This window comes from Squalius cephalus (assembly GCF_949319135.1).
Source record: "Squalius cephalus genome assembly, chromosome: 22".
In the NCBI taxonomy this organism is placed as follows: Eukaryota; Metazoa; Chordata; class Actinopteri; order Cypriniformes; family Leuciscidae; genus Squalius; species Squalius cephalus.
The window spans coordinates 18275531-18293195 of NC_137143.1; the positions used below are offsets into that span (position 1 = coordinate 18275531).

The window sequence follows — 17665 nt, forward strand, 5'->3', positions numbered from 1 at the left end:
AAAGAATGTCCTAAATATAAATATATAACGCCATGGATGGATTTCACAAACTTTAGAGAGTTAATAATCTTTCAGGTAGGATGAATGCAGCGTGTGAGAATGAGACGGGACATCAGGGTCATGGTGGAAACTCGAAAGAAATGATACAGAATTATTAATGGTGTTGTACCGCCATCTAGCGGCCACAATATACAAGTGCAAGAGCGGGATTATTCTGTTATTCGGGACATTTATTTCATGTTTCAATCATATAATATTCATCTTAACATAATGGATAAAATATTACACTCACATTTTTTTAAGATGGAAATCTTTTTGGAAATTAATTGTTTTATTTGATCACATTTAAATAAAAATACGGGCGTTTTGTAAATAAAATTATTATTATTATTATTATTATTTGTCATGTCTCTGGCAGCTATACAACATGAAAAGCTGGCAATTTATTAAGAAATATTCCAGGTGTTTCTTAATTTTCCCCTGATTAAAATGTTTCGAATTAATATCGTTTCAACCGGTAATAATTTCATTGGTTTTTCCTGTGTCCTCAAGTCCCCGGGTTTCAGCTTTGAGGTCACAGAGATTAATGGCAGTGACAGCACATCTCAAACCAGTGCACTTTTTGTCTGTCGTATAGAGTCTTACACTATGAGAACAGCAGAAATCAAGTTCTTGTAATGACTGATTTATGATAAAGGCACAATTTTAGTGATATCCATAAATAATGTTTTATGTATTTTTCATGATTTCTCAATGTATGTGAGAAAGATGAAATCTTGTACACAAATTTTTTTTTTTTAAATAGCTTCATTTCATTTTCCAAATGCATACACATACAAAACAGATGTTTTCAAAAACAGAGTCATAAAAAATTAAATATCATCATAGGATTTCGATATACTTTGACTTCACCTCAAACCAGAACTTAAAATTATGATAATTTACAGAAACTTTTGCAACTGTTCAGAAACTTTATGAAGGGGTCTGAGGATATTAATACTGATAAAAAATATTTTATGAAATGAAGCAATACTGAACAAACATCTTAATGTGTGCAACAGGACTGCAGTAATGAATCCCTTAACATAGTTTTGCATTTACAAAATGACTACTTCAACTGGCCAAAGAAATAAAAAAGTAACTGACACTGTAATAAATATGAAGCTGAGATCATCTCCCTTGCCTAAATGTATTAAAAGGCACAAAAAAAGCTTTAAATATGGTTTGACTGTTATAAATAATGCTACCAAACTATGTGGGTAGACTCAACATTAGTTCAGTACCCAAAGCCTGATCCCCTGATTTTTTTTTTGAGGGGGGGGGGGGGGATGGGGGGGGGGTGAGTGCTGTCTAAAGATGTCTTACAAACTACATTGGAATTCAACCCATAGCCAAATAATTCACAAAGCTGCACTTAAATCAGGTTTTAAAAGTGTAGTCTCTAATAAAGCCCACATTCTGTACCTGAGAGGAGGTACAAACCACACAAAATGCGTCAAACCAATACATCTAATAAAATGTCTTTTAACAGGAGTGTAACATTCAGTGTGCAGAATGTAAAAGATGCTTTTTCTGAAAGTAAAATGTGCTTTCCCATATTAGCCATTTGCTTTTCGTTAGCATGGCTATAGGAGTATAAGAGTGCAGAGAGTTTGTTGGAGTGTGTTCCTCTATCTCCTTGCAGAAGACCACCGTGTTTTACAGGTTACAGTTCATCTCTAGCTTGTTTCGCACGCCACTCCGGGTGCCGGGTCACATGTTCAGCCGCTAGAAGGACTAACTGCATGAACTCCTCTACGTCAAAATTGTAGTTGGTAAACTTAGGATGTTCCCCAAGAGTAGGATGATGACCCTGAGACAGAACAAAATATTCGTCAATAATATACAGTAATAATATAATGTCAACATGGACCAAAACCTCTGAGGAATGTTTCCAGCACCTTGTTGAAAAATCAAGGTAGTTCTGAAGGCAAAAAGGGGTCCAACCTGGTACTAGCAAGATTTACCAAATAAAGTGGCCGGTGGGTGTATATATATTCCTATTAGAGAATTCAAATGAAATATATTATAATTCTCTAATATGTAACTAGTTTAAAGGTACTAACATTACTCACACCGAATGTGATTTTGGTAATGTATAAAGGAATACTGGAATGAAATGATATAAACTGGAATGAATCCAGGCAGAAGGTGTACAGGTTTGGCTATGTGTGTGTGTGTGTGTGTGTGCTCTCTTCACCTTATCCTGGGGGAACACTTTGTCCCTTTTCTGCCAAGTCATGTAATGGACTCCCCTCAGTCGGGCCAGATCACGGTAGCAGCTCTCATCTTGACAGTTGTACCTGTGGAATACAGAAAGAGGGATGTTTTATGTCCCAAACTTAGCAGGAAGTGGCCCACAAAGCCTCCGCAGACTCAGTTTGATGGATAACTGTTTAATTAGGCTGTATTTCACTGTCACACACACACACACAGACACAGTCAGATGCTTCCCTCCTCCGTAACACACATTAAAAAGTACATTGTACAGCACAGAAGCTTGACTGCATCCACGTGAGTGTTGGGTAGATGTATAACATGACATGGGTGTCAGATGCACAGATGCACACTGTGGAATACATCTTAACACATGCAGATAGGTGTCGCGGGGAAAAAAAGAGTCGTGATGTATTCATTTATCAGTGGTAAAACAGAAAGAAACTTTTTTTTTAAGCAAGAATGCAACCAAATTGGTGGTTGTCAGGGGCTAAGATAAAGATTTAAAAAAGATTAAGTCTAAAGATAATATCTTAACAAGATCAACCACATTGCTGTTTCTTCTTCAATGTGTATAGTGGGGATGATCCTTGTTTTAAGTTCCTGTTTTAATTTTTTAAGTACACTACCATTCAAATGTTTTGGATCAGTAAGTTTTTTATTTTATTTTTAAGAAATTAATAATTTTATTCAGCAAGGACACATTATATTGATCAAAAGTGACATTGAAGACATTTATAATGTTACTAAATATTTCTATTTCAAATAAATCCTGTTCTTTTGAACTTTTTATTCATCAAAAGAAACCTGAAAAATGAATCATGGTTTCCTGAAAAAAAATATTAAGCATAATAATTATACTTATAATTATACTGATAATTTAAAGAATAAATTACACTTTCAAATTATTTTAAATTGTAATAATATTTCACAAAATACATTTTTTTAACTGTATTTTTGATCAAATAAATGCAGCCTCTGTGAGCATAAGAGACTCCTTTCAAAAACATTTTTAAAAAACCTTACCAACCCCAAACTTTTTGAATGGCAATATTGTAAAAGTATTTATTGCAAAAATATTTGATTTGAAGTCCTAAGAGTCTTTGTCCCATTTTTAAGCCCAAAAATTAAAGTCATAATTAAGTCAAACTAAACACATAATGCATTTCTTCATAGGATGTCCGTCAACCATGCTAACACTTCTCACATTTGTCATTTATAACTCGCAATAAATGTTTCAACTTTTAACTTTTTTGGTTGTTTTAATACAATCAAGTGGTATAAACATTATTTAAACACTGCAGACTGTCACCAATAACTGTTTATATAAACTCTGAGGGTTTTAAAGTGACTAAAACTTAAAAGTGAAGTGGAGTGAAGTATTTCCATTCCTCAGACCGACAGCTAGCTTAGCTGGCCACGCAGATCACTTAGAAAGCAGAGAGTTACATACAATTCAAATATGACGGCCCAGTCGGGAAGAAAGAGGAGGTGGGTCAGTCCGGCTCCGTGCATCCCAATGAAGATGTCAGAGTTGTGTGTGGCGTGGATCTGCTCCAGAAGCGGCATCTCTCTAAGAATACACATCAGCTTTCAATCAAGCAAACACTAAAAAAAAAATCGCTACATTTAAAACAACAAAGACAGAATAACTCACTTGAATTTGTAATCCACCAGCTTGACCTCGAATAAAGGCACAGTCTTCAGGGCATTGATAAGCTGAACACACACATACACACACACACACACAGCAGGGATTCAGAGGGTGATTAACGAGACCTCACACTCATGTGGACAGAGGCCAAGTAAATCGAGGCTTTTTACCAAGCAGGGGTCTTCAGCAAATAAGAGTTTAAATGGGCAGTTAAGGAAGCAGAGTGATAAATCAATGATGAGCAAAGAGAGAGATAGAGCATTCACCTCCTGCTGGTTTATTATCCTACGGTAGTCAGTGCTTCTTGCCAACAGAGTGACACGGACTTGGCCCACCTGACAGAGCAGAAGGACGTCATAGATTTCATACATTTATATTTTAAGCTATATATTTTGTAACATATATAATCCATTTTCAAAATACATTCAGACATGAGAATGTGTTATTTAAACCTTTATTTAGGTGGGTAAAGAGGAAGTAAATGTCATAATATGTGTGATAAGAAAGAACTGGGCTCCCTCATGACAAAGACCATGTGAAGGAATAAATTGTACAACAGTGCCATCTAGTGGTAGATAGTATAATCATGACAATAAATCAACTATTTTAGGTATATGTGTGTGACCTTAATCTAAACATTATTGCTAATCTTCCTACACAAAAACCTGTGGCAAAAAAATATTGAAAATATGGCTATAAATATTATAATATTACAATTTAATATTTATGCATTTAAAAGTATAAGAATTTAAATATATTTAATATTTATAATAAAACAATAAAGAATATAATATGAATGATAAAATAATGATTTATTTAAATTAATAAGAAATCTAGTATTTAAAAAATATATATATAAAATTATAATTAATTTATTTTTAAGAATTAAAATTAATTTTATATTTAAAATAAAATAAATAATAAAATGTGAAATTTAATATTTATAATTATTTATTAAAAATGATAAGAATTAAAAATATTATAAAATATAAATATAATGTTTGATATGTCTTTTTTTGATATCTATATGTTTGATAATGTCAGATTTCACTAGGAGGTTATGTGATTTTATGAGCATAACAATTTCAAAATTAGCACAAGTTTATATAGTGCGTAAATTGTGTTTATAAATGTATGGATAAACAATTTACGAATTATATAATCTGTTTCCTGTGATAATTTTGGCATTTTTATGCTCATACCATCACACAACAATCTCTTTGTTAAATCACTCTTTCAAAAATCTCTTGTTTTCCAGACATTATCAAACACATATAGATATATTAGTATCTCATGCAGAGAGAATGATTGTCTTTCTATTATTAGAATACAGGAATCAAATCATGATCTGTGTGCGTGTATCCTATGATGCGTGTGCGTGTGTGTGTGTGTGTGTGTGTGTGTGTGTGTGTGCGCGTGTGTGTGTGTGTGTGTGTGTGTGTGTGTGTGTGTGTGTGTGTGTGTGTGTGTGTGTGTGTGTGTGTGTGTGTGTGAGTTCAAGCATGTTTACCTTCGGTCCATCTTGTGGGACATTGAGTCGATAAAGGACATGCTGGGAAAACGCCTTGAACAGCCCCTTACTGTGGCAGTCAGAGATCTATCAAATTACACACATCTGTCAGTTAAATCTTCTCTTCATGTCATTTGCACACAGAAGGCAGAGGCACACAATCATTAATATGAGGATGATTTGAGCGGCAGCACCAGATGAGTTTAGTCTCACACAAGGCAAATACTCTATATCATATGCACAGCATCCAAAGATGTCACGCAGAGATGCATTAACATAGACAGAAGACAGCAGATGAACATGATGAGATGAACAAATGCTAAACGGAGGGGGGGGGGGGGGGGGGAATGGGGGTCGGGGGACACTTGAGAGCAACAGATGCATGCCAATTATAATACGTACAAGAGGGGTGTTGTAGAAAAGGCCATATCGCATTCTTGGAAGGAGAGAGAAAAATGCGTCTCTAAAACACACCTGTGAAAAACACATACTTTTAAAATAGCACCAAAACACTGAGATGCTGATAAAAGTGTGGATTGGTGATGTGGTGTAAAAGTCTTTTACCCTTTTGGAGTCAAAGTTTTTGAGGTGAATGATGTCGTAATCTGTGAAAGCCTGCCACGTTTCACTGAACAGGTCTCCATAGCCATACACACTCTGACAGACAAAACAACTCAATTAAATGCATTGAAGATTTTTTTTTTTAATTCTACCTGCAGTCAATAATTTTATCCCTTAAAACTCATCTTTGATAATCAACATGACATTTAAATGTTACCTTTTTTTTTTCAAACCAAATTTTTTAGATGGTCTTTGATACACTGCAGTTTTAAGGAGAAAATATTCAGCAATGGTATTAACTGATGAGTTACTCTATGATAGCTTTGTCTGCATATTCAATTCAATAACCAATTCATTCATTCATTCAGACAGGAACTAAGAGTCATTACCTTACCTAAACTTATCTTCTTAACTGGATTAGATTCTAATCCTTATTTTCCTAATCTCTCTTAATCTACGATTGAAACTAAAATCGAAAAGGACCATTCAAAGTCTAGACACACTGGCCACGTTCACACAGCAACAGAATGCATTTGAGTCCTTAATACGGTGACGTTTACACACAGTGACAACCGTAACCGAATAATTCTGTAACCGAACTCACACCCGAAAAACTTGAGGACTCACGTGTACCGCATTCTCACACTCTGTGAACGGAATTGGACTGAACTGAACTGACGCGAGGGAGCCGCTATGCGCTGCACAAATGCCTGTCTACCGTGTGCTCAGTTGTTTTCATGTGTGGTACAGCGATAGAGTTATGAGCTGTGTGTCATCTGAAGGTTTTAGATCCACTCAATGATCTCCACCAGAGATCACGTTTTTTGTTCTACACGCGACTCAAATGCTCCGCTCTCCACCCAGATTTAAACACTGCTCTCAGGTTAATAAAGATTTGACGAATTAACTTGCAACTCGATTGAACTCTTGTCGTGTCAAAAGTACTAAGACTTTTCAGTTTTATGGACGTCGCCATCTTTGATATTACTTGGTCACTATCATGGTTGAGAATACTGGCTTAACGTTCAGTATTCGAATTTGAGATGCTAGTTTAAGTTGCTGTGTGAATGGGACATTTCGAGAGTTACACCTTCAAGTAAATACGGTTGTCAAACGTAGCCTAGACATGGTTAAAAACATAATTCTCAAGTACATAAATATAGAATAGTATTACAAGGTGGATTTAATTTTGCATTCCATTGTTTCATACGAAAAAGTCTCCCTCTTTCTACACACCCCTTCATTTTCCCTCTTGCTCAGTTCCTCACCCTTGAAATACCAGCGTCTGAACAATGGGCAGGATAAGGTTTTCTCGTAAGTCACTTTATTTTCAGCCCACTGTTTCCTTTTTATCTTTCTCTTCTAGGAACCGCACACCTCCTGAAACTGGCAGTCGGTTTTAACAACAAACCTTCCATTAGTGTTTGAAAGAAATGTTCTATAAGCCCTCATGGTTGATGATTTACTGGAAGACATATTTGTGTGTTTAAGAGAGATGAACACTTACTGTGTCCCACATGACAATGTTTATGTCACGGCTGAAGGAATTGTTGATGTGCTGGGAGATGTAGAGGTTAACAAAGTCACAGAAATGATGGTACATGTTCACTCCTGCAAAAGACAGGAGAAGCATGCATTAAAAAAAAAAAAAAGCCTTTGTGATGACTTAACAAAAAGGTCCCTTAATTCCCACAGAAAGATGACCTGCATCCAGTTTCATGAAGACGGTTGGTCTGTCAATTATAACATCACAATGGCCATCGTCTTGGGGGTGGAAGTCAAGCTCTGAGTATGTCTGCAATTCAGCAAACCTGAGAGAGGAAAAACAAGACATGAACATAAAAGTCTGTTTTATATCTTAAAACTTTAATATGGACCCTTGTAGCATTTCTGGGGTTCTCGGAAGCAGAAGTCGTCATAGTTGGGTAAACTTCTATAGAGGGGAATGAGAGACAACAACAAATATAATTTTTGTATTTCCATTTGCTCCAATAGCAAAAGAAAAAATCTTTGATAGAGTTTTGCGATAATGACAACTTGGGAAACGTATTATCACATTCTGTGAAAATGGTCAATTTTCCTGCAAACTTAAGTTAACTTAAAGCTATTGAATGGATTTCAAAGATAGGAATATAGCTAAAAAAATTATATGGGGCACTTTTGTGGCACTTTCTGGAGGAGGTAGCCATTGATCACAGGCTATTTTTATTGTATGGAAAAGAGCAGCATGAACATTTTTTTAAATATCTCCTTTTGTGAACGAAAAATGGTTTTGAATGGCATAAGGTAAGTAAATGATGTGAATGTCAAGAGACATTAGCAGATATATTCTACTGTTCAAATGTTTGGAATCAGTAAGATTTTTTCTAAATTTAAAATAACTTTTTTCTATTATAATATATTTTAGAATTAAATGTATTCCTGTGATGGCAAAGCTGAATTTTCAGCATCATTACTCTAGTCTTCAGTGTCACATGATCCTTCAGAAATTATTTTAATGTGCAGAGTTTGTGCTCTAGAAACATTTATTATTATTATCAATGTTGAAAACAGACCATGACAGATTGATTCTTTGATCAATAGAAAGTTCAAAAGAACAGCATTTATTAGAAAAATATATATATATTTTGTAACATTATACATTTTATTGTCACTTTTGTGCAATTTAATGCATCTATAAAAGTAAAATAAAATAATACCAAGTATATTTTTTCAAAAGAAAAAATCTTACTGACCCCATAGTAGTTAATCCATCTTGATTTCTCTAAATGTTTTGCCACATTTGTTAAGAAATACATTAATGCAATAATATGTCCATGAAGTTTTTTTATTTTATTTGGACATAAAAGTTATATATAAAGTTATTTACCAAGACTGAAGAGGACTCTTGTGTGTCCCTTCTGCAGCTAGTGCTTTACTATTAAGGCTGCAGTGACCACCGATCTCACCCTGTTCCAGGAAATCCTCTTTATACCTGCAGTGGCATAGAGGAAGAGAGATGGAGAGAGAGAGAGAGAAAGAAAGAGGACTCATTTAGACAGGAAGTTCTCACAGTTCTGCCAGAGAGAAAACTATTTCACAGGGTTTTGCATTGCACTGACCTCTCGTGACCTCTGCGGGGACTCCTAAAGTCCAGGTACAGGTTTGTGGCCCTGCAGAACCGCATATGACTGGAGCACTTCAGAGAGGAATCACCCTTTTAAAAAAAGTTTCAAACTTGTATTTGCAAGTTTGTTCCCAGTATTGTTTGGACATGTTTAAAACAGCCCTTATGTCTTAAGCTCAGTGCTCATGCTCAAAGCTCTGGAGGACTTTACCACAGCTTTACCACAGCTTTACCACAGTAAAGACGAGGCAAATGAGACAGAGGTAGAAGAGGGAAACTCACAGGACTTGACGGCTTGCACAATGTCTTCATCTCACTGAGACGCTCCCTCACGTAGCCAAAATCTGCCTGCTTCCAGAACAGTTCCTGTGCAGTCTGAATAGAGCCCGCCCTACAGAAAGAAGACAGACAGTGGCACTATGTGGAGTAGATAATAGAAGTCTTTGTATAGAAGGTAAAGTCCTTGAAGTGCTTGAGTGACACAGCGGAAAACAGACTTATACAGGCATAATTGGGTAACACTTCACAATAAAGTTTAATTTGTTAAAATTGCATTTTTTTATTTCAAGTTGTATTTATTAATGTTAATTAATGCATTATGAATAAAGATGAATTGACAATGAATAAACAGCAGCATATTTATAATTTAACATTCACCTATAGTAATAAATACTGTAAAAAAACATCAATAATAGGCTTATTTCATGTAATAATTATTAAAGATTAAAAATATTATAATTATTACACATATTAGGGTCAATTATTAAATAACAATATTAATGTTATATTATATTATAAATATTATAATATCATTATATTAACAATATTACTGTTTTTACTGTATTTTTGATCAAATATATGCCTTGGCGCGCAAAAGAGACTTCTTTCAAAAAAACGTAAACAATCTTAGCGACCCCAAGATTTTGCGAATATCTGCTAATATTGCTTGATATTCAACCAAAAATAAAACTTTCTGCCAACACTTACTCACATCATGTCATTCAAATGTTTGTCATCCACAAAAGGAAATACTTTAAAAACAGTTAATGCTGCTCTTTTCCATACAATAAAAATAGACCGTGATCAATGGCTACCTCCTCAAAAAAGTCTTATAAAAGTGTCCCACACAAATTCCGATCTTTCAGTAGCTTTGAGGGCGAGTAAAACTTGATGACAGATGTTATTTTTGCTGTCCTGCCTATATACATACATATACATGGGTAATTAGATTAGTTATGGATAGTGGGAAAACATAAAAGTGTTAAAGAAACATGTAGGTCAGTAAAGAAAGGTATACCATCCTGAGTCAACACTGGTGCACACAGGATAGCTGAATCTGTGCTCAGCGGAGCAGCTCTTTTCATACCCCCAGCAGGAATTCGTGAGCAACAGAGCATCCTGTCACAGCCAACAGAGACAGAGTTAAGAGAACATCCCGTATAATCATCTAATGACAGTAAAAGATCAGCCCCTAATCCACCATTATAGCTCATGTATTACAATGTCTCACTTCTAACCCAACTTTAGCACACATTCCATAAGAAACAAGAGGAAATAGCTTACTTTATAAGGGCAAAGCGGGTCCTCCTTGCAGAGTTTGACCAATGGTTTGTTGTTGTGCAGAAAGAATGGAATATGCTGCTGAGGCAGCGCCAGGCTGCTGTAGTCCGGCTGTGGCGTGCGGCTGCTGTTCTGGCCACTGTCTGTGGTGGAGATGGTTTTATAAGTGCAGGCCAGGCACAGAGCTACCAGCAGCAGCATAGTCCCTCAAGCCACATGGAAGGAACCACACTGGCTCTCAGCACCTACACTCATTTATGAGAAAGAGAGAGAGAGAGAGAGAGAGAGAGAGAGAGAGAGAGAGAGAGAGAGAGAGAGAGAGAGAGAGAGAGAGAAAGAGCGTGTTTAGAGCTAGAAAACTAATGGTTTACGGGGGAGGACAAACACCAAAGCTCTGGAAGTAACAACAGTGTGGGAACCTGCAAATGAACGGATCTTACTCCATGTGAAACTCCTACCACAGGAAATATTAGTGACCTTTTTCCTTCAATTGTTTAAGCAATAAGGCCAGGATTGAGGGAAATTAATAGAAAAACAAGTGTACAATCGACAGAAATGATGGTTATGTATGTTCTCTGATATGGGTTGAGAACTAATATTGAACCATAACGGGGAGGATTTCTTTGATTTTCTGATAAGAGATATATATAAAAAATGCTCTGTAAGATCATTAACTATTTATACTTAATCATAATGCCTGCCTCGTTTTGTTATTTTTCATAGCATTACCACAAGTACCTGAATGGAATCGATCACAACTGATAATTTGTCTAACGCTCTAGAGAAAATAAGCACTTCTTCTTTACACAGATTTTTTAATACTCTAAAAGCAAGCTTTAAAATTGTTTCATTTCCCATTTGTGACAAACATTTTTATCAACATTTAAGTAAAGTGATTTACGTCACTTTCTAGGAATAAACTTTAAACATCGACTAAATTAATTAAAAATAATTAAATCAATAAATAAATAAAAATATAACCTATTAATTAAACTATTATGTTGGTTTGTTGTAATTGATTTTTTTCTATTCATGAAAAAAATATTTGTTTGAGCTTGACAAATGCAGTCAGTCAACACAACAATTTCTGTAAAATTTACAAAAATTTAATGAGAATAACTGTCACGTTCAGTTTAGTTTTGTTCATGGACTTCCAGTGTGTTTTCATCTGTCACATGTTTCTTTGTTCAGTTTCCCGCCACTCTTCCGTCTCCTTGCTTACCGTCATTATGAGTTAATGTTTGTCAGCTGTGTTTAGTAATTATCCTCTTTCTGTTCACTACTTAAGTTGTTCCTTCTCCTGCACTCCTTGTCTGGTCACTGTAATACTAAACTGTGTAAATGTGAGTTTCCCATACCTGTTACTGGATTACTGAGTTACTATTAAAGTGTTGTTTGGATCTCATCTTCTGAGTCTTCAGCCTGTTCCTGAGTACACCACAGTGTTACAGATGACCGGACCTCCAAAATGGATATAAGAGCTCAGTTTATTTCGGTGGCTCAGGAGAGCCCTGCCCTTTGACTTCACGAACTTCTGTTGTCTTGCACTTACCAGCCTGCGTGACGACGAGACCCTAAAGACCCTGTTCTGGATCGGGGCAAACTTCCACAACCCCATCTACCTTCCAGACACCACCGGACTGAGTTGGAGAGAAGCTGTGGTGAGGTGTCTGGAGAGTGTACGGCCCCGATCCAGAACCCGGCCAGACCCAGAGCCCAGCCCGTCACCACCCCGATCAACGACGCCTGAGCCCCCCGCAGACTGAAGACTTCTGCTTGCAGCAACATTTGAGCCTGTGCCCGGGAATGGGAGGGCAGAGCACACCACTGGCCCGGAGTTGAAGCACCACAGAGAGTCTGATCAGGGGTGTGAGCTGGCGAACACGCCTATCGCCGTGGGAATCCTCATCGAGTTCGAGGGGATGGAAGCGAGCCACGCCCGCCCTCCCGCCACTAAGAGCGAGCACTGGCTGGACCTGTTGGACAGTTTATTTGAGTGTGGAGAGTGTAATTCCCTGTATCCCTTGAACTCATCTGAATCTGAATCTTCTTCATCAGTCCTGTTATCCTCACCCAGCCTCTCTCTTCCACCACCTCTACATACTGCCATCAGGAATGCTCTATTTTTTTTGTTGGTTTTTGTGCCACTCTCCATTTTCAGTCCTCAGCCAAGCCTGCCACTGAGTCATCATCACCCCCCATCAGTCCCTCTGTCACCTCATCCTCTCAGTGGTGTGGTTACACCGTGGACCTGCTGGGAGCCTACTCCTCCTGGGTGTGATGAGCCCTTGGCTCCGCCTCTAGCCTCGCTGCACTTTGTCCCACCTTGATCCGTCGACCCTGCGCCTGTGCTCCTTCCCCCCTCGACTCCAGCGTTGACCATCAGCCATTCGGCCTCACCGGGCTCCCTCGGCCCGCCGGCTCCACCTGGGTCAAACATCGCCACGCCTCCGCTGCGGACTTGCAGGCCGTCCGCTGATCTCCGGCACTCCATCCCTTCTGACTTCGGCAAGCTCCACCCTCCCTCAGGCTCCACCTCCGCCTCCGCCCTCGGTCACACCAGCTCGTCCTCAGCCTCCTGAATCCCCACTTCCATCTCTGGGGGTCGTTGTGGAGGCTCCGTCGCAGCCGCCTAGATCATCGGCGTCCCATCACTTCCTCGGACTTCCGTCTGCACGGTGGGCTCCACCTCCCAAGGCTCCTTCGCCGTCGGTCGTTCCCCAGATGTCATCACCATCATGGCTCCTCCCGCCGTCGACTCCGTCTTGGTCTACCGGCATGGCTAAGCTCTTGGTCGCATCCACTTGACCACTCCTCCTGTCTTCTCCAGCATGGATGCTACCTCCTGCTCCTCCCTGGTCGCCGTTATCTATCTGTCCGCCTGCTCCTTTCACCAGCCCTTCACCACCTCCTCGTCCTCCTAACCCGATTACTGAGTTTTAAGTGGTGTTTCATCTGAGTCTTCAGCCTGTTTCTGAGTACACCAGTGTTGCAAACTGTTTGTCTTCCTATACCTTGATGTAGAAACGGTTAATAGGATGTTACTACTTCTACTTTTTTTATTATTATTATTATTATTATTATTATTATTATTAAAATGAATCCATTTCATTGAATAATTCAAAACAATGTCAAAATGATGACATTGTTCTATTATTTTGGATACAGTCGAACTGCCGATGTGGGACAGGCCACAATCGCCACAGACATTTAATGTTTTAAACTACCTTTCATGGTAGACTAATTTTATATTTAGATAATAGTTTAGCAACATAAACATAAGATTTGTGACTCCAAAGTGGAATGTGCCATTTACTAAAGTTATTTGTCAACGTTAATAAATTAACATAGGCTTACTATTAGTAGTATATTAATAAATTAAATTAATATTATCTTTATAACTGATATCTAGGTAGCTATGTTGAATTTTTTTTTTTTTTTTTTTGCAAGGGAAAATGACCAACTGCTTTGCTGTGTTACCTTATAATTATGACAACGTAATTACAGATTATTACATGATTAAAAACCCGTGGGAAAAAAACACACCCACATTATGCAAATATGACCGGAGAACGCCAAATGAACCTATCAATTAAGCAATCTTTGCACAAATAACCACGATAATCATAGTTTACGTCCAAAATACTTTAATAAAACTTCTGGAATTACGAGCATTGTGTACTAAAAAAAAAGATAGGCTACTTAACACAATGACAGAAAGATTATAATGAACTTCTGGCATTCATTGAAAGAGATGTCCCTTTTTAATTACTTATGATTTACAGTAGTAAAAACAGCTAGAGTAACTGTATGACTACCAAGGGATTTTGAACTATTAGATTCGTCACTTCTAAATTCAGTGTCTAATGCGATCTGTCTAGACAGGGCAGATCAAATAGATTAACAAAGGCGCACTGTGTATTCCTATCTCTTTCGCTTCATGGAGCAGCTCAATTAAATGTCCTACAGAAGAGTAAATGTACCATACTGGATTCCTGTCCATAGATACATGGTAAAAGTTAGTGAAATCTGCACGTTTTTTTTCTTTTCTCCTTGTTAAAGATAGGCTATAGTCAAACTACAGAGCTGCGATTCCCAGATGCACCGACACACCACGATGTCAAAATAACACACAACAAAAATAATAATAGAGCAAGCTGAGGTGGGGACCGTAACAACCACAAAGACTTGACACGTTGCCAGGGTGAGAAGCTCTTGCAGCTGTCCCACCATCAGTTATATTATATCAGCTGTCTTTACTAGCTCAAAAACACATATACCCACACAAAAGGAAATTAACTTTGCTCCGACTTTTAGTAGCTCTGAGAAAGTTAAAGTGAATAGTCACAGCTCTAACAAAAAAATTATAATTATATGCTTACCTCCTTGGAGAAACTATAATGCAGTGGTTGAATTTAGGGATGCAGTCGCCATACTACCGGAAACTATCAGCCGGCATGTGTTACTGCTATTATTAACCGCAAGAGGGCGCACGAGAAGATCTTAATTTTATACTGATTAAAGTGGACGTCCAAGAATGCCCTGTAATTAACCCTCTGGGGACCAAGGTGTTTTTGGGGCCCTTGAGATGTTCTGACATGCCTTGACATTTGTGCTTTTTTCAGTTATTTATGAACATGTTAATGGCAAAGGTGTAAATTCACTCTATATAGCACAAACAGGGCTACCATAATATGCGAGCAACTTGTATGTAGATGTTTGTATTTTTAAGAGAATAATGTTTATGCGTGGTTATTGGAAAAAATAAAAATGAAAGTTGCTGAATTAAGACCACAAAACACATATTAAATATGTGTCCACAAGACTTTTGACTAATGGATGTGGTCCCTTTGAGTTCTAGCTTCAAAATTATATGAAAATAGTCTTGCTTTATCGTTCACAAAAAAAAATACATTGATTTAAATGGTGTAAAACAGGTTTTGCTTGGAAAGCCAATATGCGAGGGGGAGGAGCAGTTTACACCTTGTCCCACCCACTCTGCATAATGACTCTGCCTAATGAGCCATTCTTTCAGGTGTGACACTGACTGAGCCACAATGCAAGGACAAAGGATGTATTTAGAAGAAGACTTATATTGACCATTTAAGATTTTGCTTACATCTCTCTTGCAAATATGTTTTGCTATTTTATTAAAAATGTTACAATTACAACAATAATTACAATTTCAACAATATTTCAAATGTACTCTTTCTTTGTAAAAAAGAAAAAGAAAAAAGATTATAGGCCTACATTTTATCATATGTATTCATTAGTTTGAATATAGCCAACATTGGAACATCTAACATCTTAGTCTATGACTTTATTTTTGACAAATATATATATATATATATATATATATATATATATATATATATATATATATATATATATATATATATATATATATAAAACGTTAGACATGAGCAGAAATTGCTAAACAAAAGCTTATTTTATATGGCAGTATATTTTACAGTAGCCTAAAAACTGTACCCAAATCTAGTCAACAAGTGACTGACTGTAACGTTGTTTTTATGAAATATTAGGGCATATAAATGCTAATTTGCAGTTTAATACATTGCTTATACAAATACATTTTATTTCAACATATTCCAGTCGATTTTTACTCATCTCAGTAGGCTATAGCAAAACAGTTTATTCTTTCACACACAGACGCGCGATTTATATTTAGGCTAAACAGTCTTTACAAATATGTACCCTTCATTCATCTCACAGAAAGGCGAGTCATATTATAGAAATGCGATTCATCTTTTTGCGGTTTGCATAGGCCTACACTAACGTTATTCCATAACGTTATTCCACACTTGAGAAAAGAAAACAGCCTACCTCACTCCTCAGCGGGATCTGCTCCTCATATCAGGATATATTGTTCCTCATATCAGCACTGTTCTGAGGAATCTTTTCTCCATAAGGTAGGCTATATTATGCCTCACTCGATCGCGACGCGCTTTGTTTACAGCTGATGTGGGCGTTTCACAGATCTTCAATAGTTCTCAGAATTTGCGTTTGAATAGCACGCGCTCTCCGGGGAGTGGTCACATTACTGTGAATTAGCTCGTAATGAGGTCGACTGGAATCGCTCTCTTTTTATACAGATTACAGAAGCTGAGAATATTTGTTTTTTATATAAGTTACTTCATTTAACAGATGCGATCTCAAGCTTTATGCCCGTGGGTCTGTTTGCCTGTTTGACTGAATTTTCGCGGAGTTATAGATCATTTTCGAACGCGTTTCAAATGGGAGTTTACTGACAGAGAGAAGGCAGAAATCGCATCATGTTAATTTTTCTTTATTTGTCAAAAAGCAAAACACTTTATTTTTATTGTGAGTATACAGAAAAAAAATAGAAACTGAACAGGATCGATTGATGTATTACACGAAAATGAAAGATCAAAATTAACAGAGCATTTAGTGTTTATTTTCATTGCTAAAAAAAAAAAACGAGCAAAACGCGCGGGCGCGTTTTTGGTCCCCAGAGGGTTAACAACAACAATAATGCTATATTCGTTACTTTATAACTAAAAAATAATAATGTCTTTGTTAAAAAGAGCTTATTAAAGCAGAGATTATTAATAACAATAATATTAATAATATACGCGTTAGGCTACTATATTATTTAAAATATTTAGTAACTATTCAACAATAAAAACTTTAATAAAGCTGGAAAACAAATAAAAGCAGAAATTATTATTATTAATCCTTGTTATATAACAAAGTAATATCTTAGTAATTATTAAACATTAAAAAAGATTAATGAAGCTGGAAAACAAATAAAAGCTGAGATTGTTATCTTTATTATTAAAATAATGAACTAAAATAATATCTTAGAAATTATTAAACATTAAAACAATAATAAATCTTGAAAAAAGCAGAGATTATTAATACTACTACTAAAAATAATATATCAATTACTATATAATTTACAATATTTCACAATTATTTAACATTAAAAACATTAATACAGCTGGTAAACAAATCAAAGCAGAAATAATAATTACTA

General features: G+C 36.6%; 1 protein-coding gene across 1 annotated transcript; it reads right to left on the bottom strand.

The window, feature by feature from the left end:
* Positions 1 to 1331: 1331 nt before the first annotated feature.
* Positions 1332 to 15106, bottom strand: eogt (EGF domain-specific O-linked N-acetylglucosamine (GlcNAc) transferase). Its single transcript, XM_079856615.1, has 16 exons — positions 15030 to 15106; positions 10651 to 10892; positions 10385 to 10485; positions 9370 to 9478; positions 9083 to 9177; positions 8851 to 8955; positions 7686 to 7792; positions 7489 to 7592; positions 5985 to 6077; positions 5823 to 5894; positions 5421 to 5507; positions 4177 to 4245; positions 3914 to 3975; positions 3710 to 3829; positions 2240 to 2342; positions 1332 to 1852 (listed from the first exon to the last, which is right to left on the bottom strand). The coding sequence occupies exons 2-16, from the start codon at positions 10846 to 10848 to the stop codon at positions 1706 to 1708; spliced, it is 1572 nt and encodes a 523-aa protein (XP_079712741.1). The 5' UTR covers positions 10849 to 10892; positions 15030 to 15106; the 3' UTR covers positions 1332 to 1705.
* Positions 15107 to 17665: the final 2559 nt, after the last annotated feature.

Bases quoted from the DNA above. Each gene is read 5' to 3' on its own strand.
- eogt (XM_079856615.1), bottom strand. From the start codon at position 10,848: ATGCTGCTGCTGGTAGCTCTGTGCCTGGCCTGCACTTATAAAACCATC. The intron at 9,178-9,369 runs GTGAGTTTCCCT...TTTTTTTAAAAG, and splicing joins TGTGCAAGCCGTCAAGTCCT to GGTGATTCCTCTCTGAAGTG. The intron at 5,895-5,984 runs GTAAAAGACTTT...TGTTTTTCACAG, and splicing joins AAAACTTTGACTCCAAAAGG to GTGTGTTTTAGAGACGCATT.